Genomic DNA, 23,217 nt, shown 5'->3' with positions numbered 1-23,217 from the left:
TTATAGACTAACAAAACATGTAGACGGTATCATGAGCTTCCGTGGGCACAGCCCACTTCTTCAGACAACCAGAGTTTTGAGTTTAGGATCTGCACATCCTAAACTCAAAACTCCGGTCATCTGAAGAAGTGGGCTGTGCACACAAAAGCTCATGATACCGTCTACATGTTTTGTTTGTCTATAAAGTGCTACCAGACCATTTGTTGTTTTTAAAGTTTATCCTGTACAGACTAACTCGGCTACCCCCTGAACTGTCTTACATTTGTTATTTTTACACCTACTACCTTTAGGGGGCATTTTGTCATTATGTATTTCTCTGAATCACGTGATTCCACTAGTACTGAAGGGCAATGCCCTTTTTTAGGCTTAAAGCCCTCTTTTTAGATGAATTGATTAATTATGATGTACTTGCATGAGCCACACCTGCCTGGCTCAGAAAACAAAGCATTTTATTCCCCTAGTTTTTTGAAAGTGCCTATCTGTAAAATTTGTTTTCTATAGTAAGACAGATGTATTGGTTCACTAGAACAACATAAGACAAACGAAAGGTGCATCCTATGTTAGTGATACTTAATGGTATGTTTTGGATGGCTTTGTGCAATCATTACCCCATCCCTCTTCCCAATGCAGCTGCCTAGGACTTGATTTCACTATTCCTTTAAAAAAACACTACTGCATTTTAATTTTCTGGTACAACAATTTAGTTTTAATTTAATTCAAAAAGTCTATCAGTAACTCAGAGTTAAATCCCATTCTTAATTCCATCTTGCTCCTTATAGCTGAGTCTTCCTCACCATGTTTAACCCATGCCACTTTCATCCATCCACCCATTTACTTGGTTTCTTTTTTTTTCCCATGCAGACAGAGCAGCTGGTTACTCTTTGGATTCTCTTTATTGTCACAGTTGTTGGAAATTCCATCGTGCTTTTCTCTACATGGAAGAGGAAGAGGAAATCACGCATGACCTTTTTTGTAACACAGTTAGCCATCACAGGTACTGTCTGAGAAGGGGATATGGAATGGGGTGAGATGTAGGCTTAAGATGTGCAGTTTTCATTACATTGATATGTAAATGCCAGATGAAAAGTGAAGAATTCAATTTCCACTAAGATTAAAGATTTCTCTAGAGGGCAAATTCAGCCCTGGAGTAAGCAGGTGCAACACCATTGAATTCAATGCAACAGCTGTTTGAACTAGGCTTGCACTCAATCTTTGATCTCTAAAGATACTCCATTAGCTGTGATGGACACAGGTGCCAATATGACAGCTTAATGGAGGCTTAGCAAGAAGTCTGAATTTGTGCCACTTCCCTGTTCCCAGGTGTCATTACAGAGCTGTTTATATTAAAATGGATTAGAATGCATCTCCAGTGTTCTTCTGCTAAAACCTTTTTAAAGACTTTAATAAAACAGATTCCTGGCTGCATGATCAGGGGTTCTGTTTTGTCACAAAAATGTATATGTAGAAGTGTGAACGAGAGGCGGAGCTGGGTTGTTTTTCTTTCTAGAGCAAAAACGAGGTTCAATCCAAAGCTCAGTGGCTATGTCTAGACTGCAAGCCTCTTTCGAAAGAGGCTTTTTCGAAAGATACTTTCGAAAAAGCCTCTTTCGAAAAAGAGCGTCTAGACTGTAAGCGGAACTTTCGAAAAAGCAAGCCGCTTTTTCAAAAGAAAGCAGCGAGTGAGTCTGGATGCTCTCTTTCTAAAAAGCCCTGTTGGCATTCAAGAACACCTTTTTTCGAAAGAGCACTTTTGAAAAAAAGGCGTTCTTCCTCATGAAATGAGGTTTACCGCCGTCAAAAGAAAAGCCGCGTTCTTTCAATTTAATTTCGAAAGAACGTGGCTGTAGTCTAGACGCAGGTGAAGTTTTTTCAAAAAAAGGCTACTTTTTTCGGAAAAACCCCTGAGTCTGGACACAGCCAGTGGGAAAAGACTGCTGTAAGCATTGCATCAGGCCTTCAATGTATAAAGAAAGCTGATTGGAAACCAGTGTTTGGTAAAGTAGAACTCATACCAAATAAGAATGAAATCAAGCCCCAAACAATGTAAAATGCAAACCTGTGTCTAAACAGCACTCTTTTGTGGCCTGTGGAGTGACTTTATTGCAGGCATTTAAAAAAAACGCTTAAGGGAGACTAGAACCAGACCCCATAACAAATCTTGCCCAATGATCGCTTCTGCAAACTGATGCATGTTTCTTTGCGCTATCGTATACAGTGACGTTGCAGCCTTCATTGTGAGATACTGGTTCTGTTTAAACTGGAAAAGCAACCGCACAGCTGCCTCAGTCTCTGACCTCCACGCTGCCAGAATAAATGAATGCCTGCTCAATGGAGAAGTAGTTAGGGGCTCCTGGCTTTCTTGGGAGTGAAGAATCAAAGGGCTCACTAGTGCGCTCTGATTCTGAGGGCCAGCCCGGTGTAACATTCTTAATGGAGCCTGCGCTGGGAAGGACAGTTGTAGCACCACCCTGCCATGCCTCCACCACACACCCTTTCTGCCAAGAGCCTTTCAAGTGTGGCAATGGGAACACTTGTATCGGCAGGTAGTTGGCTTCTCTTGAGGGAGTTGTTTACTGGGCACTGGCAGCTCGCTGAGCGGGGCAAAGGGGCTAGCCTGTTCTTCTGTAGACAATCCGGCCCAAGGATTTTTAAAAAGTGAAGGAAGCAAATGCATGTGGTAGCTCCTTTGAATAACACTGACAGATGATGTTCAGTTCAGTGTTCATTTCATCATAAGTCTTGCAGAATGAAAGGTTTTCCTCATCAGTCTCTCTCTGTCTCTTTGGTTTTAATGATACGTGGCGGCAGCATTTTTCGTTAGAAACCCTCTTCTTTCAGGACGCCTGCATTTGGGGAGGCTGGGAGCAAGTGCTGGAAGCTCCCCAGAGGTGGTGGGCCAGGCCCCCTGCTCTGCCCTAAGGCCCATCCCTATTTAGCTTCCCACCTGAAAGCCCCTTCCCCCACTCTGTCCCAGGCCCTTCTCCAGCCCCACCCCCGAGGCCTGCCCATCCTCTGTGTATGTCTCTCCACCCCCTTGAGGCTCACCCCACTGTCCATCGGGGCAGAGAAACCTGAACAGCAGGTGAGAGAGAGTCTCTGGAGAAGGAGAGGCATGAGCATGGGAAGAAGGGGTGTGAGGGAGGGGTCTTGGGGGAAGAAGCAGGGCAGGAGGAGGACCAGCATGGGCTGGTGCGCCTCCAGTTGGGGAGACTTAGCCTACCTTGGCCTCTTATACCTGGCACTTCACTTTCAGTGCTCCACTTGTAATGAAAGATGTTGAGTCTATGAATTGCCAAGCCCTGGCATCAACTCGGACCTGTCAGCGGGGAACAGTCCATGAAGCGTGCTTTGCCAAGTCAGTTGACAGTCTCTGTTTATTTCCTGCCTACTTATTATGGGAGAACAGTGTCTTATAGGCATCTCAGCAAAGGAACAACTGCAGGGAGGCTTGTAAGGAGGAGATCATAGAATCATAGAATCATAGAATAATAGGACTGGAAGGGACCTCGAGAGGTCATCGAGTCCAGCCCCCCGCCCTCAAGGCAGGATCAAGCTCCGTCTACACCATCCCTGACAGATGTCTATCTAACCTGTTCTTAAATATCTCCAGAGAGGGAGATTCCACCACCTCCCTTGGCAATTTATTCCAATATTTGACCACCCTGACAGTTAGGAATTTTTTCCTAATGTCCAATCTAAACCTCCCCTGCTGCACTTTAAGCCCATTACTCCTTGTCCTGTCCTCAGAAACCAAGAGGAACAAATTTTCGCCTTCCTCCTTGTGACACCCTTTTAGATATTTGAAAACCGCTATCATGTCCCCCCTTAATCTTCTTTTTTCCAAACTAAACAAGCCCAGTTCATGTAAGGCGCAGCCTAGGGAGCCTGGCATTGTTTTCAGAGCAGAGGCAGGCATTGGCACTTGTAGTGTAAATATTAAGCCCCCTAGGAACACTAGAGGTGGAGGCTCGTTTTGAAGACAACAAGTCTGCCAACAGCAATTCCAGGCTCCAGGAAGAACAGTTAATGGGCCCCCATGCATGCACAAACCATGCCCATGCAGAGACAGTCTGCCTGACACTTGGGCAGGGCTGCATCCACCTTAGTGCTCGCTGTGCTGCTGGGTATGCTTCTCCAGCATTGCCAGCACTGTCCCATGCCTGCCTGATAGGTCGATTTGGGCAAACAAAAAGACTTTTCCTTTGCCCCTTCATGGCAGCAGGTGGAGGGTGCAAGCTCTTCGGGGGAGTTTGGGTGTGAGAGGGGGTGTGGAGTCTAAGATGGGATAGGGGCTTGAGATACAGAGAGGTGAAGGTGCAGGCTCTGAGAAGGCATTTAGGTGTGGGAGGGGGTACAAAGTGAAGGCTCTGGAGGGAGTTTGAGTGAGGGGTCTGGGCTATGGCAAGGAGCTGGGAGTGCCGCATGGAGTTAGGGGTCAGCACTTACCTCAGGCAGCTGCTGAAGGCATCCAGCACACCCCTCTGGCATCAGATCCTAGGCTGGTGGGCCAGGAGCTCCATGTGCACTGCTGCTTTCAGGGTACCATCCCTTCAGCTCCCATTGGCCACAGTTCCCAGACAATGGGAACTGCAGTGTCGGTACTTGGGGTGGGCGTAGTGCATGGAGACTCCCCCCTTCCTTCAGTGGCTGTGGGAACGGTGCCAGTCGTTTCCAGGAATGGTGAAGAGCGAGGGCTGATGGGGCAGGAATCTTGTCTTAGCCCCACTGGGCTTCCAGTGGGGATGGCCTGCAACTTCTTTTAAGTTGCCCAGGCCCCTGGACAATTGCCCCTTTGCCTCTCACCCTCACCTCCCATCAGCGCGCCTGAAAGATAAACTTCCTGGTTGCTGCAGTAGAAAAGGAGGAGCTAGTGAAAGGATGCAAACAGGTGGGTGAGCTGACTGGAGCAATGAGCCAGGATGATAGTTCCAATGGCAGCATCCTGACTGGACTTGAAGGGAGAACTGAAGGTACCTGGGCCTGGGAAGTAGAGATTGCAGTATTTGTGGTACAAGACAAAGGCCCCAGTAAGAGCACTGACAGTGTGGACAGACAAAAGGCTATATCTTTGGAATGTTGTGGATAAAAGTTGGGCATTTCTACACTACAAAATTGAATTGATCTAACTTACTTTGGTACACAGCTGCCATAGTAACTAGGTTGTTTGTGTGTGTCTACACTTTGCTCCTTGTAGACCAGGGCTCAGAAGAGGTACAGAAAAAAGGAACAAGCCTTCATAAATTGAATTTACACCCTTCCCCCTTACAAGTCTCCACTTATTTTGAAGGAAAGAAATGGCATTTTACTCTGAAGATTTTTTTTAAAAGAAGCTATAAAATGACCATCAGTGTCAGTGAACAACAACAAACAACAACAACAAAAAGATCAGCTGTGATCAGCATTCTTTTTACCAGGCTACAAATTGTATTCAGTGTATTATAAAAACAATGGCTCATCACCTCACTGAGGGACATGCCCGTAGGTGGCACACAATCAGATCCTATAAGATAGAACCTGAATTACTAATCTTATAGCAGAAGCGTTTTCTATTTATTCAACATTACTACTTTAATCTTTTCCTTGATTCTTAAAATATTTATTGTTTGTGCCCCTGTGGAGGTAGAAAATGGATTTTGCTTTATTGTTGCAGTCATTTTCAAGCTTTATTTTTTTACCTTCAACTGCGGTTGGCTCTATGGTTAGGACAATGTGGCTTTTAATTATCTGAGCAAAAATGAACTGTCAAGGCTGTTCCTCACTCTGAATGCAGAAGATGGGGGCCCAGAAGAAACTTTAAATACCTTGCCTCTATAGGCTTCTGCTGAGAAAAAACACTCCCAGGTCACAGATTTCCTGCCCTTGGAGATAGCTGCCACCATCAAGTGTAATAACAAAACCCTTTTCTTCTGAAACGCAGGAGGAAGTACTTGAACTTCTTCCAGAGGGGTACCCCCCAAGCTCTTTTACCACAAGAGAGCTTGAGAAAAAAAGAAAACAAACTGCAGTCTCTGATAGCTGGCCTCTCAGTCTTAGGCATCCATACACAGATCCCTGCTACTTTAGAGGACACAAGAATCAAATCATTGCCTTAAAAAAAGATGATTTTATTAACAAAAACAAAAAGATATACGTCATAAAGCATACTTGGTTGTCAGGTGTTACAGAGAAACTAAGAAAAACAAATTAAAACAGAGAACATAGTATCTCTGGGTACAGTTTAGATATAGTGAATGTGGGGGAGGCACATGGATTTTACACAGAGACGCTTAACCAAACAACAAAACAAAGAAAATAACCTGATTACAACTAAATAAATATTTTCCCTATTTACTCATGATCCACTTCAAGGTCCATCCCATTTTCATGCCCAGTATTCCTTGTAGGCATGGTAGTCCTTCCTGGATTAACTCGTCTTGTTTGCCCCAGGTCCTGGATTAAAGTCACACAAAGAGAACAGCAGGCAGGTATATCTTTTCAATTCAAATTTCAGCACTGTATCCTATTGATTCGCCTGGCTCCCTGACAACACCTGAGTTTTACCTTTTAGTCATCGAATGCTGGCCAGCACTCCTCCTATCCACATGAACACAGGACATAGAATCAACAATTTCTTCAGAATGTGCCATCCTTTGTACATGACTAGTTAATAAGTGATTTTTTTGTGCTTGCCAACGAGCTGCTATGCCAGACACAAGAGTGGGAATAAACTAATCAGAGCACTTCCTCATCCCTATCCCCAAAATCCAGTGGTTTAGGTGGCTTGGGGGATTTGCAGCTTCACAGAGTCGAGACTCAAACTGGTCCTCCCTCAGGCGCTATTTGAAGATGCTCCTAGCTTTAAGCATGTCAGAGGTCCCGTTGACTTTAAATGGAACTACTCAGAGAGGTATTCATTCAGCAAAACACTTAACTTGAAATATGTGCTGAAGTCTGTCCCTATTGACTTTTAAATCCCTTTGAAGTTTTCATAGAGTTAGGCTCTACTTCACTAAATTGAAGTATTAATCCTTGGGCAGCAGGTGACTGTACAAGGAGGAGTTGTACTAAGCTTGTCTCAGGCATGATTTACTCAATTGCATCCTGTTATAGGGCATTCTGTTCTCACCTTCATATAAATCAGGAGCACCTCTATTCAAATGAACATGTGTACATGAAGGTAAAAACTAAGGTGAGGAGTGAATGAGGGCAAAAATGTGATTACCTTATAAAATATTGTACAGTTTTCCTTCCTCTGGAAGCTGCCTGGAAATATACTATGTAGGCAGCTTTAAAACTAAGATTTGTATCCTAAGAGAAAATCCAGAGTTTGCATAGCAAAGGCCAAGCAGTTTTTAAGTATTAGCATTTATTGGTAACTGGACTGTAGGTGTTAAATCTTGGGCAGTACAATAGTACAATTTGACTACAGTTCTATTGATTTGTATCCGAGCAGGTGAGGAGAACCAATTTGTAAAGGAATCTTTGGCCAAACTGATACTGAATATTTTTTTCCTTTAAAAGCGCATCCTCAATTTACAACAGAACAGCCCCAGCAATACCACTTTAAAGTGATGATGAATTACAGTGTTTTTGGACAATAACGTATTCTGTAAATTCAGATGAGTTTACCCAACCCTTTCCAATGAGAGATCATGAGAGCTGTACTCAGACTGTCAGAGCAGCAGTATAAATGTGTATTTGGATCAATAGCAGAGCAAGACAAATGAAGCTATTTATTAGATAAACTGTTTATCTAATTTTTCCATCATTTGACCAACTCCGGTTGAATAATATTCACTGAATAATATAGCTGACAGACAAACAATGTACTATCATTCAACCAGCTCTAGATACTAGTCATAACAGAACCTGTTAAGGTTCACTTAAGGGCCCCAAAAATCAGCTTTTACAAAACTGTAGCTACATTATTCAAAATTTACCCTGGAAAGCTGAACATTGGCTTTCTTGTGATACTTTGTGTGGAGTCAGGAATGCCATGAACATAGCTGCACAAATTTCTGTTATCATAGGTCTCAATTCAGAAAGGCGCTTCAGCACATACCTACTGCGGACAATCTATGCTGCTTTTACAGGGTACGATCGTAGCCTCATGAAGACTTACCAGAACTGCCTTCCTCCCTTCCAAGTCCTAGAAGTCACTGCTTTACCACTCCAGTGTTAGAGCTAGCTTGGGTATGTCTACACATCTGCAGTGATATCCGTTGATTGCAGCATTGCTATCCAGAGTTCAGAGGTGCTACTTGCATGCTAGCTTGCTTCTGGAAAATCAGAGGCCATAGCCAAGTACAGAAATAGAACACAGAACCAGGAACACAGGTTTACTACTTCTGAATTTCACCAAACAAGTTTCAATGTATTGGTTATGGGAGCTGTAAAAACATTTAGCTGCAAACTAACTTGCCATGTATCAATGAAAGCATTCTGCATTAAGTTCTCTCTTAATTGCTATAAAAATAAGAATTAATAGTCAGGTCTCAAGTGTGAGTCTCCCTTTGCCACATTTAATATTTTTTGAATTAGCCTTCTATTCACAGATTTAATTCAAATCTTTGCCATGAATTTCAAATTTCTAATTAAGTATTGAATCCTATGAGATGGCTTCATAATTAGCAGGGAAGAAACTAATCAGCCCATAAGCAAGTAAGCATTTTCTGTATCATGTATTGAGGAGAACATCTTTGGATCATGTTATATTTTTCCCACTGACAAGCTACCGTGATAAGACAAGTGAGGTAATACATTTTTATTGGACCAATGTATATGTGTGAGAGAGAGAAGCTTTTGAGCTACCCAGAGCTCCTCTTCACATCAGTTACTCAGGATATACCTAAGCTCAAATGAAATATGCAAGTAGTCATGTTAGAGTGATCAAGTAGCAAATGTGAAAAATTGGGTTGGGGTTGTGTGTGTGGGGGGGGGTAATAGGTGCCTGTATAAGACAAACCCCAAATATTGGGGCTGTCCCTACTAAATTGGGATATCTGGTCACCCTAACTCATGTGTCTCTGTGAATATGTCTACACTGCCTACAATGTAGGCATTTGAACTTGCAAATGAAGCCTGGGATTTAAATATCCCAGGCTTCATTTGTATGTTCCCGGGCGCCGCCATTTTTAAATGCCCGGTAGCTTGAACTACCTGCCCACGGCTACACACAGCACGGACTATGTAGTTCAAATTAAAGCTCCTAATTCAAACTACCGTTATTCCTCCTGCAAGGAGATTTAATGGTAGTTCCAATTAGGAGCTTTAATTCAAACTACCTAGTCCGTGCCGTGTGTAGCCGTGGGCAGGTAGTTCGAACTACGGGGCATTTAAAAATGGCGGCGCCCGGGAACATGCAAATGAAGCATATTTAAATCCTAGACTTCATTTGCAAGTTCAAATGCCTACATTAGCCACCCTAGTTTGAACTAGGGTGGCAGTGTAGACATACCCTGTGACTTCAGGAAAAATATATGTCCCAAACTGAAAAAAGTTTTAACTCGCTGCAGTGACTCTTGTTAATTTAGCCTCAGACATAAACTTCCATCACAGATTAAAGTGTCCATTTTCATAAAGTGTCTACTGGTTGTACCTCCCTGGTCTGGCATCCTCAGGACCCAACCGGTCCTGTACCAGGGAATCTGCCAGAGCAGGGGAGGTCAATGCTGACCCCTCAGCAGCTGCCAGCTGCAAGACTCTACTCCAGCAGCAAGAGAGGGGCCAGAACTGACCACGCAGGGACTGGGTGGGAGTGCTTGGGGGGAGGATGCAGGGTGGCTGCAGAACCTCACAGCTGATAGGCTGCATTCCTGGCTCCTGGCTGCAAGGGCTTCTTGCCTTTTCCCCTGAGTATCCCCCCAGCCTCTTCTCTCCCCCTCCCATCCTGAGCTTGAATGCCACAAATAAGCTATTTGCTGGACTCTAGGAGGAGTTGCTGAGCATGTGATCTCAGCTTTTTCCCCATGAGTGCTCCAATCAGGAGCACTCCCGGGGATACTGGACCACAGATATTGCTGGACTACAAAAGTCCACACTATGGAGGTTCAGACTATATTGCCGTGCTTCCCAAGAATCCAACCAGGAGGCTAATGTCTCTAGAGAGCAAATGAATCTTATCTTAAATAACACAAACCTTTCAACTAACCCAACCAGCACTGGGTTCCATCCAGCTATTTCTTGCAGGAAAGGGAGCCATAAGGTTTGATAAGACTCCTTCTCCCCCCTCCACCCGGGCATCAGTGTACCAAGAGCAAAAAATCATATCAGGGAAGAAAAGTAGGATAGCTTAGAACAGATAGAGTAATTTGTCCTGGGACTTGGGAGCTCTGGTTTCAATTGCTTATAAGCTGGGACAAGTCACTTATGGTGCAACACCCAGCTGCAGAAGCCCAGGTCCACAGGTTGACACTACAGTGCTAAAAATAGACGTGCAGACATTCAGATGTGGAAGCTTAGGGAGGTGGGTGGGGTCAGCAGCAGAACACCAGCCCAAGCTCACATAAAATGCATTGTCACTCTAATCGCATGAAGGGCAGAGCTATGACAATCCTTTGCATATTTACAGTGTCTTACAGCTCAACATGTTTAGCAAATTTTCATGAATGGCCTTACACCAGGGTTGGAAAACCTAAAGGCTGGGGGCCAGGTGTGGCCTGCAACTTGCCTGATTCTGGCCTGTAAGACTCAGGGTCCTCCCCTCCAGCATTGGGGAGCCTGCGCTGGTGCTCCAGTCTCCCTTCTTCTCACTTGTGTGTAGCCCCCCACCCATTGATTTTTCTTCTGGTCAGTGCCTCCCCCGCCCTAACCCAAAAAAGGTTCCCCGCCCCTGCTGTACACCATAAAAAAAAGTATTATCTCCATTGTATAGCTTAGGATAGTGAGGAAGAGATGTACACATTGCTTGGGATTACATAGGAAGTCTTTGCCTATATTACTGAGAGGTTTGCAGCTGTCATTTAGTTTTTATGAAAGAATAAATATGAAAATATTTTCCTGACAGGTTCCCCTTGCTACACTGCCTGGAGTGGTTCACAGCCATGAGTGCCTTCCTCAAAGCAGAGTGAAAAGCAAGACCAAACATCCAATCTGGTGGTGTGGTCTATAAGTAGATTTCACAAAGCCAGTAACAAATGTGAACTCCTGGGTCACATAATTGTCTTACCATGGAGTCGCATACAGTGTTCCCGCTAAGCTGCACAGCCGCACATCTTCAGAGGTGATTAATCAGCCTTACCCAGTTAGAGGTGCCTGTCAGTGATTAGATAGCTTTTCTATGCAATAAGCAGTGAGTAATAATTATATCCCCAGTACTGAATTCAATAGGATGGTTTTTAAAAACCGTATAGAAATAAAGTTATCACTATTAAATTCTATAAATATGTAATCTTTATAATTATTGAGTTAATCTCTATTTAATTCTAATTCTTTTTCTGTATATATTTATGGGAGTCCTTTCTCCACAGATAAGGTACAACATAAACAGTGGAAGTGTAATTTGCTCTTTTACTGTAACCAATTCAAATCTGACCTGGAGAAATCCACTCTACAATTAGCCGGTTAACAGTGGGGATTTGGGGCTAGTGGTTTGTTGTCCTACATACTTCCCAAGATCTGTGTGTAAGTGAGGCTAATTTGTCAGCCTGCATGTACAAATGATGAGCTCACCAGGCTAGCCAAAGCAAATGGAGATGTACATGTCACAGACCTAATTAAACTTCACCTTCTAGACACTCCACAGGCTGCTCTGTTGGAATCGTATGTGCTTCTTAGCTCATTACATTTGTGTAGTGTCTAGGCACTGTCTCTGGTGTCCTGGGCTCGCATCTGGGTTGTAGACTCCCTATCTGGCACCTGTGGTCCAGCTGCTCAGTGATGAAACCTATGCTCCTCCACAAGCCATCCCAGGCACTTAATACAACTTCCCACAGAGCTCCATCCTGAGGGCACTGTGATTTATAGTTTAAGCCTTAAGGGACACATGGTGGTTGCAGCAACGAGGCTTTGTAAAGTACCATCTTAGAATGCACACTCTTTATGCCTAGGGAAAGCCTAGAGCCTCACAATTCTATGCAAATAGAAAGCATCTGACTGCATAAAATGTATTCCGATGTCCTCCCTACGCCAAGAACCTTCTGGGTTTTGATCAGTCCTAGCAAAGTCCTAAAACCCTCCTCGCCTACAGGTTCTCTCTGTCTGTCCCTATAAAGTCTCTTTAGTTGTCAGGCCCAGCAGTCAACAGGCTCCTCAGGAGCTCAGCAGTTTCCAAAACTTCTTTCTTGTTTTTTCTGCTCTACTGGAGAATGTTTCCTGTCCAAATCCCACCATGCCAATGAATCTGGCATAACCAATTTCCTTTAGCTTGACTAATCTCTTAGCATGTGTGCTGTTCTCCCAGGCTACCTCTACATGGCAGGGTTATTTTGGAATAACTGTCATTATTCTGAAATAACACAGTCTGGCTATGTCTACACTCGCGTCTTCGTGCGCGAGTAATATGCAAATGAAGCTAAGAGTTGAATATCGCTGCGCCAAATTAGCATAACTAATAAGCCACCATTTTTTTTAGGAGAGGCTCTTGTGCAAGAAGGAGCGTCTACACTGCCCCTTCTTGTGCAAGAAAAACCCTCTTGCACAATGCCGTTCTTCCTCTCAAGTAATAGGTGTAACGGCATTGCGCAAGAGGGTTTTTCTTGCGCAAGAAGGGGCAGTGTAGACAGCTCCGTCTAGAGCAAGACCCTCTTCCTCAAAATGGCGGCTCGTTAGTTATGCAAATGAGGCTCAGCGATATTCAACGTTTAGCCTCATTTGATTATTACTCACGCAAGAAGACGCGAGTGTAGACATAGCCTCTGTGTCTACACTGCAAGCAAATATTTCAACATGTCAAAATACGGTCAAGCTGAAGGGTTTCTTACTTCAACTCTTGTAACCCTCATTGTACAAGGAGTAAGGAAAGTTGAAGGAAGAGTGCTTTAACTCAGACTTCCTGATGTGTAGACAGTGCCAAAAGCCGAAATAAGTTATTTTGACTTAAGCTATGCAATTGATGTACCTCAGGTTGTGTAGCTTATTTCGGCTTTAGCCCTGCTGTGTAGACATGCCCCACAGAAGAGTCATAGGCTATGTCTACATTGGCAGGTTCTTGCACAAGAACCCTTGCTCAAGAACACATCCACACTGCCACGTGCTTTTGCGCAGGAGTATCCATAGCAGTGTGGATGCTCTCTTGTGCAGGAAAGCTCTGATGGCCATTTTAGCCACAGGGCTTTCTTGCGCAAGAAAACCCTGCTGCGTGTCCACACTGCCCTCTTGTTAGAAAAGAGTGTAGCTCTTACACAAGAAGCCCTCTCCTACCATGCTTTACTGTAAATCTTCTTGCGCAAGAGAGGTCAGGCAGTGTGGACACTCTGCAGAAGAATGGCCATTCTTGTGCAAGAACCTGCCAGTGTGGACATAGCCATTCAGTGTTAACTGGTTTTTGATGATCGGGAGCAGCTTCTAAACAGGGTTTGAGACACATCTGATCATGGGTGATCAGCACAGCTGGGGCTGAGAGAGGCAGGCCCCAATCCTCAGCCTCTCTGCTAAGGCCCTGCTCCCACCATGGGGAAAAGAGGACATGGGCAGCGTGCCAAAAGTGCTTCCTCCACAGGTGGGGCCATGTTCCTGTCTGGTCCCCTCAGCACTGGGGAGGGGGGAAGGTAGCATGGCTCCTACCTTTCTGGCCCCCAGAGGACCAAAGAGAAGGAGGTTGCATAGCTGCCGCCTGCCCAGCCTCTTGAGCACCGGGGAAGGAAGAGACCATGCTCCCCAACCTGCTCAGCCCCCAGCTCACTGGGGAGGAAGGAGGCTATGTGGCTCCTACCTCCCTGGCTCCCAGAACACCAGGGAGGGTGGGCACTTGGGGCAGCAACACTCCATCTACAGCAGATTTTCTGGGGGCACAGCATGTGTGGGGGCCATGCCTGGTGATTTGGGAAGGCAAAGTCCATGCCTCTGATCACTCTTCTCTAGCAACTGTCTAATTCACACTGAAAGCTAGAGTTGGGCACAGAGCTTCTAGGATGAGTCAGGATGCATACGTTGTGCATACATTCCCCAAACGGGCAGTATCTGATGGAACCTGTGGGCATCTATTTTACCATTAACTCTGAGCTAGACAGCTCCTTTCCACTGAAAAACCCACAAATGGGAATCAAGGAGAAGAAAACAACATGCTCCATGGAACGTGGCATATGTCATTCCAGAACAGTATTCTGCATGCTTATGCACAGGAAGGAGCAAATGGATTTCTGCCCACACAACCTGCTGTTTCCATTGGATCTACGAGAAAACCTCCTCTGCATTAGCTCTGGAATCCTCTACCTCCTGTTGATGTTCCCTGGAGCTCTCTCAGCATCATATCACCCACCTACTGAAGCCCCTGGAACCTTCCATCTGGGGAAATGTTCCATAGGGTGTGATAGCTGTTGAAGACAGCCTCAGGCTGCATTGACTTTTCTGAAGATTCCCTATTGTGTTAGTAGAGGAAGATATTAGTTTTACCAACACACTGATTTCCAGGGGGTATCCATTGCTGGAGGGACAGAGAAAGTGTATAAATCTTGAAAAAGTGACCTGTGTGCAGATTGAGGACAGAGGCTGGGGGGAAAGCAGGCACTGAGAAATTTAAAAGGTAGAGATGTTGCAGTGAATGGCAATGATAAGGTTTGAGAGACAGGGAAGGATTAACTCTGAATTTAAATTAAATCATACCATGGCTGGCTAATTAACCCTTTAGCAGATCCTTGAAAACACTGTCAGTAAACTAATTTGCTTTAATTCCCACCAAGCCAATGAATGATAATTGTTTGTTAGTGTTCTCTAGTTCAAAGCCTCCCCAACATAACAGAAATAGCAGCATAACTAATGTAAGCACAAGGAGCAGATTTGGTATAAAATATTCTGCTGTTGGGAAATTTGCTTTGATATGATTTTCCAAAGGAAAAATACAGCTTCTGCAAAACTGAAATTACGTGCCAAGAAAATCAAAGTGAAATATTTTATTCTGAAGAGTCAAGGTAGGTGAGGTAATAATTTATTGAACCAGATTTGGAAGGACCCGAAGAAGAGCTGTGTGTAAGCTCACAAGCATGTCTCTGTCACCAAGTCCCATAAAAGATATTATTTCACACCCTCCTCGTCTTTCTAATATCCTGGGACCAGAACAGCTATAACAACAATGCATATTTTATTTTGGGTCAGTTTGATCTGATCTACAATTTCATTTTATTGACTTTACCCAATTTGGAATAATTTAAAAAAGAAAATGCATTTCTCTAGAACATCACCTCATGTGGGTTGTAGTTCAAGTCCCCATTGTCTTATATTGGCTAGGCTTCCTGGAAGACTACAGCTCACTCTGAATGATTGAAAACAGTTAACTGCCTGGTGTTTTAGAGAAGATGTGTCTGTGTGGATTGTGGAAGATAGGGTCTTGGACTGGGGGTGAAAGTAACTTAACTTTCTTACAGGAACTGTCCTACCACAACCCAGGACACTGCCAGCTCTTTAAATAACTCCCTGATGGCTTTGTCTGCAGTTCAGTCAGCTCTTGCCAGAGCTGCGCAGCGGGGTGCACTCCATCCCCTTACCTTCACCTCTGATTGGTTGGGCTAATGCCCTATTTTCCCCTTGAGGCTAGCCTCCCTGGGCTGCAACTATCATACACAAAGAGCATGGGCGGTAAGTCATGATAAGTCTGGGGGAGGCAACATTTGCTAACATTTAGGTGGCATCTCAATATAGTTTCAATTTGATGAAGATTGTAACCGCTTTTTATTTATTTTGCACCACCACTTATGTAAGTGAATTTTTGCTCATACTGATGTTAGTAGAAAATAAATTTCTAACCTGTAGTTAAATTTCAGCTAGAAACCAAAAAGCGTCTTTTGTAATGAAACAAGATTGACTTCCAGTTCTTCTGGAAAACAGTTATAAAAACCACCTCGCAGAGAAGAGAAACAATACCATGTGACTTCTTGACCAGTCACAGCTCCAATATCAGATTCCCAATAGGGATTACTCAGAGGAATATGCACAACCAACAGTCGGACAGCCCCTCCATTGGTTGAAATCTGACATTGGGTGAACAACGTGAAATAAACAAATCCTCAGCTTGTTTTCAAAACATTAGGAGGGGAGGGAGAGTTAAATTCATAGAATAAAACGCACATTGCAAGTTGACCAGTAACGAACACTAAGCTTTTATAGGATACCGAGCAATAGAAGCTGCAAAGCCCTGCTGTGCTCCATTGGGATTGACAGATTCTGAAGGACTACTTTGGTTGCAACAGCAACTGGAGGCCTCATTGAAATTCAAGGTTCCATAGCACCTACACAACCATAAGTTACAGTGCCTGCCTAAGCTCTTGCAATGTAAAAAGATGAGACAGAAGAAGATTGACACAAAGGTAGTGCTATCTATAGTGTACAGATGGAGACCTGAGAGACCAAGAGATTGCCCAAGGCCACCAAGGAAACCTATAGTAGTGCTAGAAATTGCATCTAGTTTCCCAAAATCCCACTAAAATGATTTAAAGGGCAGAAAATCTTTCCTTCACACTGAGTGTAATTCATTGGCCTCGGTGTTAAAGAAAGAAACTATTTACTTTACAGATTACATTCAGTTTGGACAGACATCCACATAGCTCACTGAAACTCCTGAAGTACCATTCTTATATAAACACTTGTGCTCCACTATTTGTGGGTCACATATATATTTTTGCTCCAAAGAGCCTGTGTGCTCCAGGAATGGAACACAATTTTTGTTTTTTGTTTTTGTTTTTTGATGTAAAAATATATAAAAGTCACTCCCTGCAAGGAACCAGTGTGAAATGGTGTAACAATTTCATGTTCTAAAAATCCCTCCATTTGTGCACAGAAGAATATGTTTCTGGAAATGAACACGAAGCTTTTCATACAATGAAACAAGACCACTTTGCCGTAGTGGATAGCTGTGTGCTAGCAGATTGAGTGCCTGTGGCTACTTTAGAATGCTCAGTGTTCAAGTTAAAACGTGCTGTTCCATTTTTATTTTTAGGAACTTCAATTCATTCAGCGAAAACAAGCATCATGAATCTAAGAGAGAAGCTAGGTTTTCTTTTGTCTGTCAAAAGCCCATGTCAGACCTAGTGGTTTGTTTGATCAGTGGGCACGCTATTTCGTAAATTGTTGGCAACCTTGGACTGCACTAAACAATTCTATCTGGGTAAGCTATTAGCAACCTAGCTAAGGCTTGATATTCACAGCCGTTGAGTAACAAAAGCTCCCAAAGACTTCTGTTGGAGTCGAGACCATCAGCATTCTTGAACATCAGACCTATTCTGAAAAATCAAGCAAGATAAGACCTGATGGAAATATTTGTTTTAGTGCATTGACAAGCCAAGTCACTGTCCCTGCAGACAGAAATATGTTTTCCTTTGAAGTAAATCTGTTGGGCTTTGTCTACACTGGCAGCTTCTTGCGCAAGTGTGCTTGTGCAAGAAGTCTTGCACAAGAAAATGTCCACACTGCCATGTGCGAGCTGAGCTTTTGCACAAGAGCGCCCATGGCAGTGTGGATGCTCTCTTGTGCGAGAAAGCTCTGATGGCCATTTTAGCCATAGGGCTTCCTTGCGTAAGAAATCACTGCCGAGCGTCCACACTGCCCGGCTGCGCAAGAGCTCCTGCGCAAGAGGGCTTACACCTGTTAAAAAAGCTCTTGTGCAAGGAGCCCTCTCTTACCATGCCGTACTGTAAATTTACTTGCGCAAGAGCGGGCGGGCAGTGTGGATGCTCTGCAGATTCTTGCGCAAGAACGGCCGTACTTGCGCAAGAAGCCGCGAGTGTAGACATAGCCTTGTTGTTTTACATAAGGGAGATTTCACAGGTCAGTCGAACCAATAGAGATTCACCTTACACGGAAGAGACAGCGAGAAAACTTTTCTCTTTCTGGGATGGAAGCTCTTCACAGCCATCTAAAATTAGCCCAGGTCTTCACAACTTCTGAAAATAGATTAGCCCAAGCTGCTTCATTTCAGCAGGGAGCTCTTCAGAAACTTAAGGGCTGGGAGGATTATATTTGTCAATATCAAACGGTGCCAGATTGTTTGGTATGCTCTTAATTAGAACCTTACGTACGAGATGTTAGTGACAGCTTATCACCTGCTTTTCATCATGCGCCCTACCAAACCACTATTTAAGCAGCTGTCTCCCTGAATTAGGCTGCGAATGAGAGAGTCAAACCAAATTGATTTGCAGAGAAGGAGAAGTTTCTAGCTTAAAAATTATACCACTGATTCAGCGACAGTGTCTCAGTATGTTACCTTCTGAAATAAACATTAAAGGACTTCAGATTGTACATTTTTTAAATATAGGGACACTAAGGGCATTCACTTCTAATAGTGTGGTATATGCACTGTCTGAATGGTTTGCATGCAGTTCAACATCCACTGCTGTCATAACATTAATGCGAGGGTTGTTGGTTTTTTTTGTTTTGGTTTTCTTTTGGAGGGGGAGGCAGGAAAGGCAGAAGATGTTATATAACAGAGAGAAAATGACTACAATCAAAATGATATTGGAATACATAGACGTAAAAATGTTCACAGAAATTGAAAGTTAATACAAATAATTCAATAAGCTCATTCTAGTGGATCTGACATATTGAAAAAGTAGAGGCCATCCAACTTAAATCCCTTGTTGATATTCTTGTAACTAAAATGTTTTACATGACAAGCTGAATGAGAGTACCCCCAGATAAAATGATTTTGACCCATTAAACTGGTGTATATAGCCAATATCACAAAAATAAATATTTTGCTCTTGCTTGAGCACCTCAAAAATCTTTACAAATGCAAAATTAACCACAACATCTATGCAAAACAGGTTTTATTATCCCCAAACAGGAAAAGTGAGGTACTAAGAGATTAGGGAGTTATATAAGCTGGACTGCAAGTGAGAATACCTGACTCTTAGTAAAAAATAAAATGCCTTTAGTTTAGTGCAACGTAGGTGTGACTCTGTATATTAATCATTTGCAGCAAATGGATGATTTCAGCAACTTTGTTCAATGGTTGAAGCTATTCATTGTATGTTTTAGCCCAGGAGTGGGCAATAAAACAGTGGCAGTTCACTAGGTTTAGCCCCTGGAGTGCTGCTGATGCTATATTTATATGCACCTCTGCAGGTATGGGTGAATACACCTCTGATTGGCCGAGAACACTGATTCGTGGCCAATAGGAGCTGTAATCCCCTATACATGTAGAGGCTCCGGTAAATATCCAGTTTTAGTCAATAAATTTAGTAGACCAACTGTTCATTTATCGTATTGATTTGAATGTTCTTTATTCAAAAAGAAATTCAAGCTTCTTTGATGGGATTATCTTAGAATCAGGTTGTCAGTGTGAATGCAACACAAATTTGAAATTCTGTGACTATTCGGCATTCATTTAAAAGTCACTATTTCAGCAAACATTCTGAATTTTTGCGAGAATATTGATGAGAAGAATGCAAAAGAAGCACTAAAGTGAATTCATTTAAAAAACAAGACTATTTCTGCACTATTTATACTCAGTTCATATCTTTAACTTGGTTCAAGTGGGCATCCACAGTTTGGGATACTCACCCAAAGTTCATCTCTTTGGTTTAGGAAGGATGTTGAGAACCTTGATGTCACATGACTTCTTGCAGTGTCAACTCTTCTGTAGTTTCATTTTGAGTGAAAATACAACAGAATGAGAGAGGCTGTTTATATAGTATTTTAGTATTTCTTCTTTGGATCCTGGCCTCAAAACCAAAAATAGTGCCTGATCCATCCCTTTTTGCAGGAAAAGTTTCACTAACTTCAATGGGCTTTGGATCAGGTGAAGGAGGTAATCAAATTCTTTAGAATTTTACAGCTCCATTTGGGTTTGGTTCTCTTAGAATTTCACATTTTCAAAGCACTTATTAATATTAACTAAGTATTATTATGATCCCTGGACACCAAAATGTTAGTGCTTCTGCACTGTATCACATTATATATAGCACTCTTCACACATACACCACACACAAACACACACACACACAAAAGCCACCAGTTCTTCTGAAGTTCCAGTGTACAAAAACAGCAGCTATTTTTACACTTATTACATTCCCTGTCTAATATGTTCCTGTGAAAACACATACTGGTCCAGAGGTTTTCCTTTGCTTCCCAGCAGTAAAAATAGATGCCATGTTATCTTAAAATAACAGCCATTTCTGCCTCCTGTTTGATTGTTCTGGCCTTTGTACTATATGGGTACACTTTACATCCACTAACACAGGCTGTGCACTTTTTTTTTTCTATCAGGAGAGAGCAAAACATCACTCTTGTTCTGACAGTTGCAGCATTGGGTAATCGTTACCTTGTTTTGAACCACTCTTGCATTTCCTATACTGTTAGCCTTTCAGATGTTCACGCTGGGATTTTATTTTTTACTATATGGGGTGGGAATCACAAATGTACTTAGGCACTTAAATCCCAGACTTAGGCACTTATGTCTCAAGGTGTGTCTAGGGGTCTGTCTAGACTACTGAGTTTTGTCTACAAAAGTGGACTTTTGTCGACAAAACTATACCTACGTCTACACTACCGCTGAGTTCTGTCAACATAACGTCGACAGAACTCAGCAGTTTTGTCGACGCTGGTAAACCTCATTTTACGAGGCATAACACCTTCTGTCGACAGAGTTCTGTCGACAGAAGGTGTTATTGCCTGTAGGGTTGCATCTAGACTACAGGGTTTTGTCGACAAAGCAGCTTGCTTTGTCGACAGAACTGAATGTGTCTAGATGCTCTTTGTCAACAGAAGTTTTGTCAACAGATACTATCGACAAAACTTCTGTCGACAAAACCCTGTAGTCTAGACGTACCCTCAATTTTAGCTCCACTGAGAGCCACAAAAACGCCGACCACACCTTGCAAATGCCTAAACTCACTTGGCACGTACATTTTCGAGGTAAAAGTTCCCGAGATCCTTAAATTTCTGCCTCTGGGTATGCACCCTGCTTCTTCCTTCTGGACATCTGAATGTGTCTCTCTCACTTAAGCTCCAGAGTGATCTATCAACTGAGGGAAGATAAGCTTTTGCCTGCTTATCCTGCATGCAGAGCCTGATCTAGTAGTGTGCATGGAAGGACTTCTGTAAGATTTGGAAGGGGACCCAATCTGACAGAAGGAAGTGGCAAGAAACAGCAGCTCACCTTATTATTTCTAACTCTGGGTATGTCTACACTACAAAGTAAATTGGAACTAACGGACGTTAGTTCGAATTAACTTTCGTAGGCGCTACACTAGCGCTCCGCTAGTTCGAACTTAATTGGAACTAGCGGAGCGCTTAGTTCGAACTAGGTAAACCTCATTGCACGAGGACTAAGCCTAGTGTAGCCCCTTAATTCGAACTAGTGGGAGGCTAGCCCTCCCCAGCTTTCCCTGGTGGCCACTCTGGGCACCACCAGGGAAACATGTATGCCCCCCTCCCAGCCCCGGAGCCCTTAAAGGGGCACGGGCTGGCTACGGTGCCCGTGCCAGGTGCAAGCCTGCCAGCACCCAGCCTGCAGACCCTGCACCTGGCACAGCATGAGCCAGCCACCTGCTGCCCCCCAGCCCTCCGCCTCTTCCCGGGACCAGGCTGGCAGCTCTCGGGAGCCTGGCCAGGACCGCAAGAGGCGGGCACCCGCCCGGTCTAGTGCAGACATCGTGGACCTCGTCCACGAACTCCGCACTAGGCACAGGAAAGTGGCCGTCTAGGGCAGGATAGCTACTAGCCTGGCCACCCAGGAGCAGGTTTGCATGAAAATCAAGGTGGTCCACTGAGACCCCCGACCCTGAGCCCTGAGCTTAGAATGGCCATACTGGGTCAGACCAAAAGTCCATCTAGTCCAGTAGCCTGTCTGCCGACAGCAGCCAACCCTAGGTACCCTGGAGGGGATGGACCAAAGACAGTGACCAAGCCATTTGTCTCGTGCCATCCATCTCCAGCCTTCCACAAACTTTGGGCAGGGACACCATTTCTACCCCCTTGCTAATACCACTTCATGGACCCAACCTCCATGACTTGATCTAACTTCTCTTTAAACTCTGTTCTAGTTCTAGCCTTCGCAGCCTCCTGCAGCAAGGAGTTCCACAGGTTGACTCTTGGCTTTGTGAAGAACAACTTTCTGTTACTAGTTTGAAGCCTGCTACCCATTCCTTTCCTTTGGTGTCCTCTAGTCCTTCTATTATGGGAACTAATGGAGAACTTTTCTTTATGAACCCTCTCTACACCACTCTTGCTTTTATAGACCTCTATCATATCCCCCCTCTGTCTCCTCTTCTTTAAGCTGAAAAGTCCCAGTCTCTTTAGCCTCTCTTCATATGGGACCTGTTCCAAACCCCTGATCATTTTAGTTGCCCTCCCCTCTCCCGGCCTCTCTCTTCCCCTCTCCCACCTCTTTTTCCCAGTCTCCCCCAGTTTTGTTCAATAAAGAGAGATTCTATTTTTGACCACACGTTTTCTTTATTTTGTACATCAGGAAGGGGGGCTAGGGAAGGGTAAGTGGAAGGAGGTGAGGGAGGAATGGGGTACGCGCCCCCGAAGGGGAGGACTGGGCTGGCTCTGCGGGCTTCTCGGGGTGGAAGTTCTCCTGCAGCCCCCCGATTGCCCTCTCCCCCCGGATGGCAGCCTGCGGCAAGTGCAGCCGGGGTGATGGCCGAGTGCTGTGATGTTCCGCGTGTGGGCACTCAGGGCACTCCAAGCCAGGACTGCTTTGCAAGCGGGGAACCCTGATAACTGTCTGTCCAGGGTGGGGGTCGGGTCCCTTTAAGCACAGCCCTCGGCTAGCCTGAGACAGCAGCTCCATGCTCTAAGTCCTCATCTGATGCCCTGCCGGCACTGCTTCCGGCCATCCTTAACCTCTGTTCAGGGTCCACTCTGTGTGGACATGCTAGTTCGAATTAGCAAAACGCTAATTCGAACTAGTTTTTAAGTCTAGCTGCGCTAATTCGAATTAGCTTAGTTCGAATTAACTAATTCGAACTAAGTTAGTTCGAATTAACTAATTCGAACTAAGTTAGTTCAAATTAGCGCTGTAGTGTAGATATACCCTCAGTGCTTACAGCATTCATCAAATCATCAGGGATGTGGGAGATACAGGTTTAATTCTCCCCTCTTTCTGGAGAGGAAGAAAGGCTTGAACAAGGGCCTTCTACCTCTTAG

General features: G+C 44.1%; 1 protein-coding gene across 1 annotated transcript in view; it reads left to right on the top strand.

Moving 5' to 3' along the window:
* Window positions 1–23,217, top strand: part of NPSR1 (neuropeptide S receptor 1) — a 97,167-nt gene that overhangs the window by 13,696 nt on the left and 60,254 nt on the right. Inside the window, exon 2 of the mRNA XM_075919805.1 lies at window positions 862–994. Coding sequence (XP_075775920.1) covers window positions 862–994 — 133 coding nt within the window. The remainder of the gene's footprint in view (window positions 1–861; window positions 995–23,217) is intronic.

The sequence above is a fragment of the Pelodiscus sinensis genome, chromosome 2 (genome assembly GCF_049634645.1).
Source record: "Pelodiscus sinensis isolate JC-2024 chromosome 2, ASM4963464v1, whole genome shotgun sequence".
Taxonomy (NCBI): Eukaryota; Metazoa; Chordata; order Testudines; family Trionychidae; genus Pelodiscus; species Pelodiscus sinensis.
This window is presented reverse-complemented; position numbering and strand designations above follow the sequence as displayed.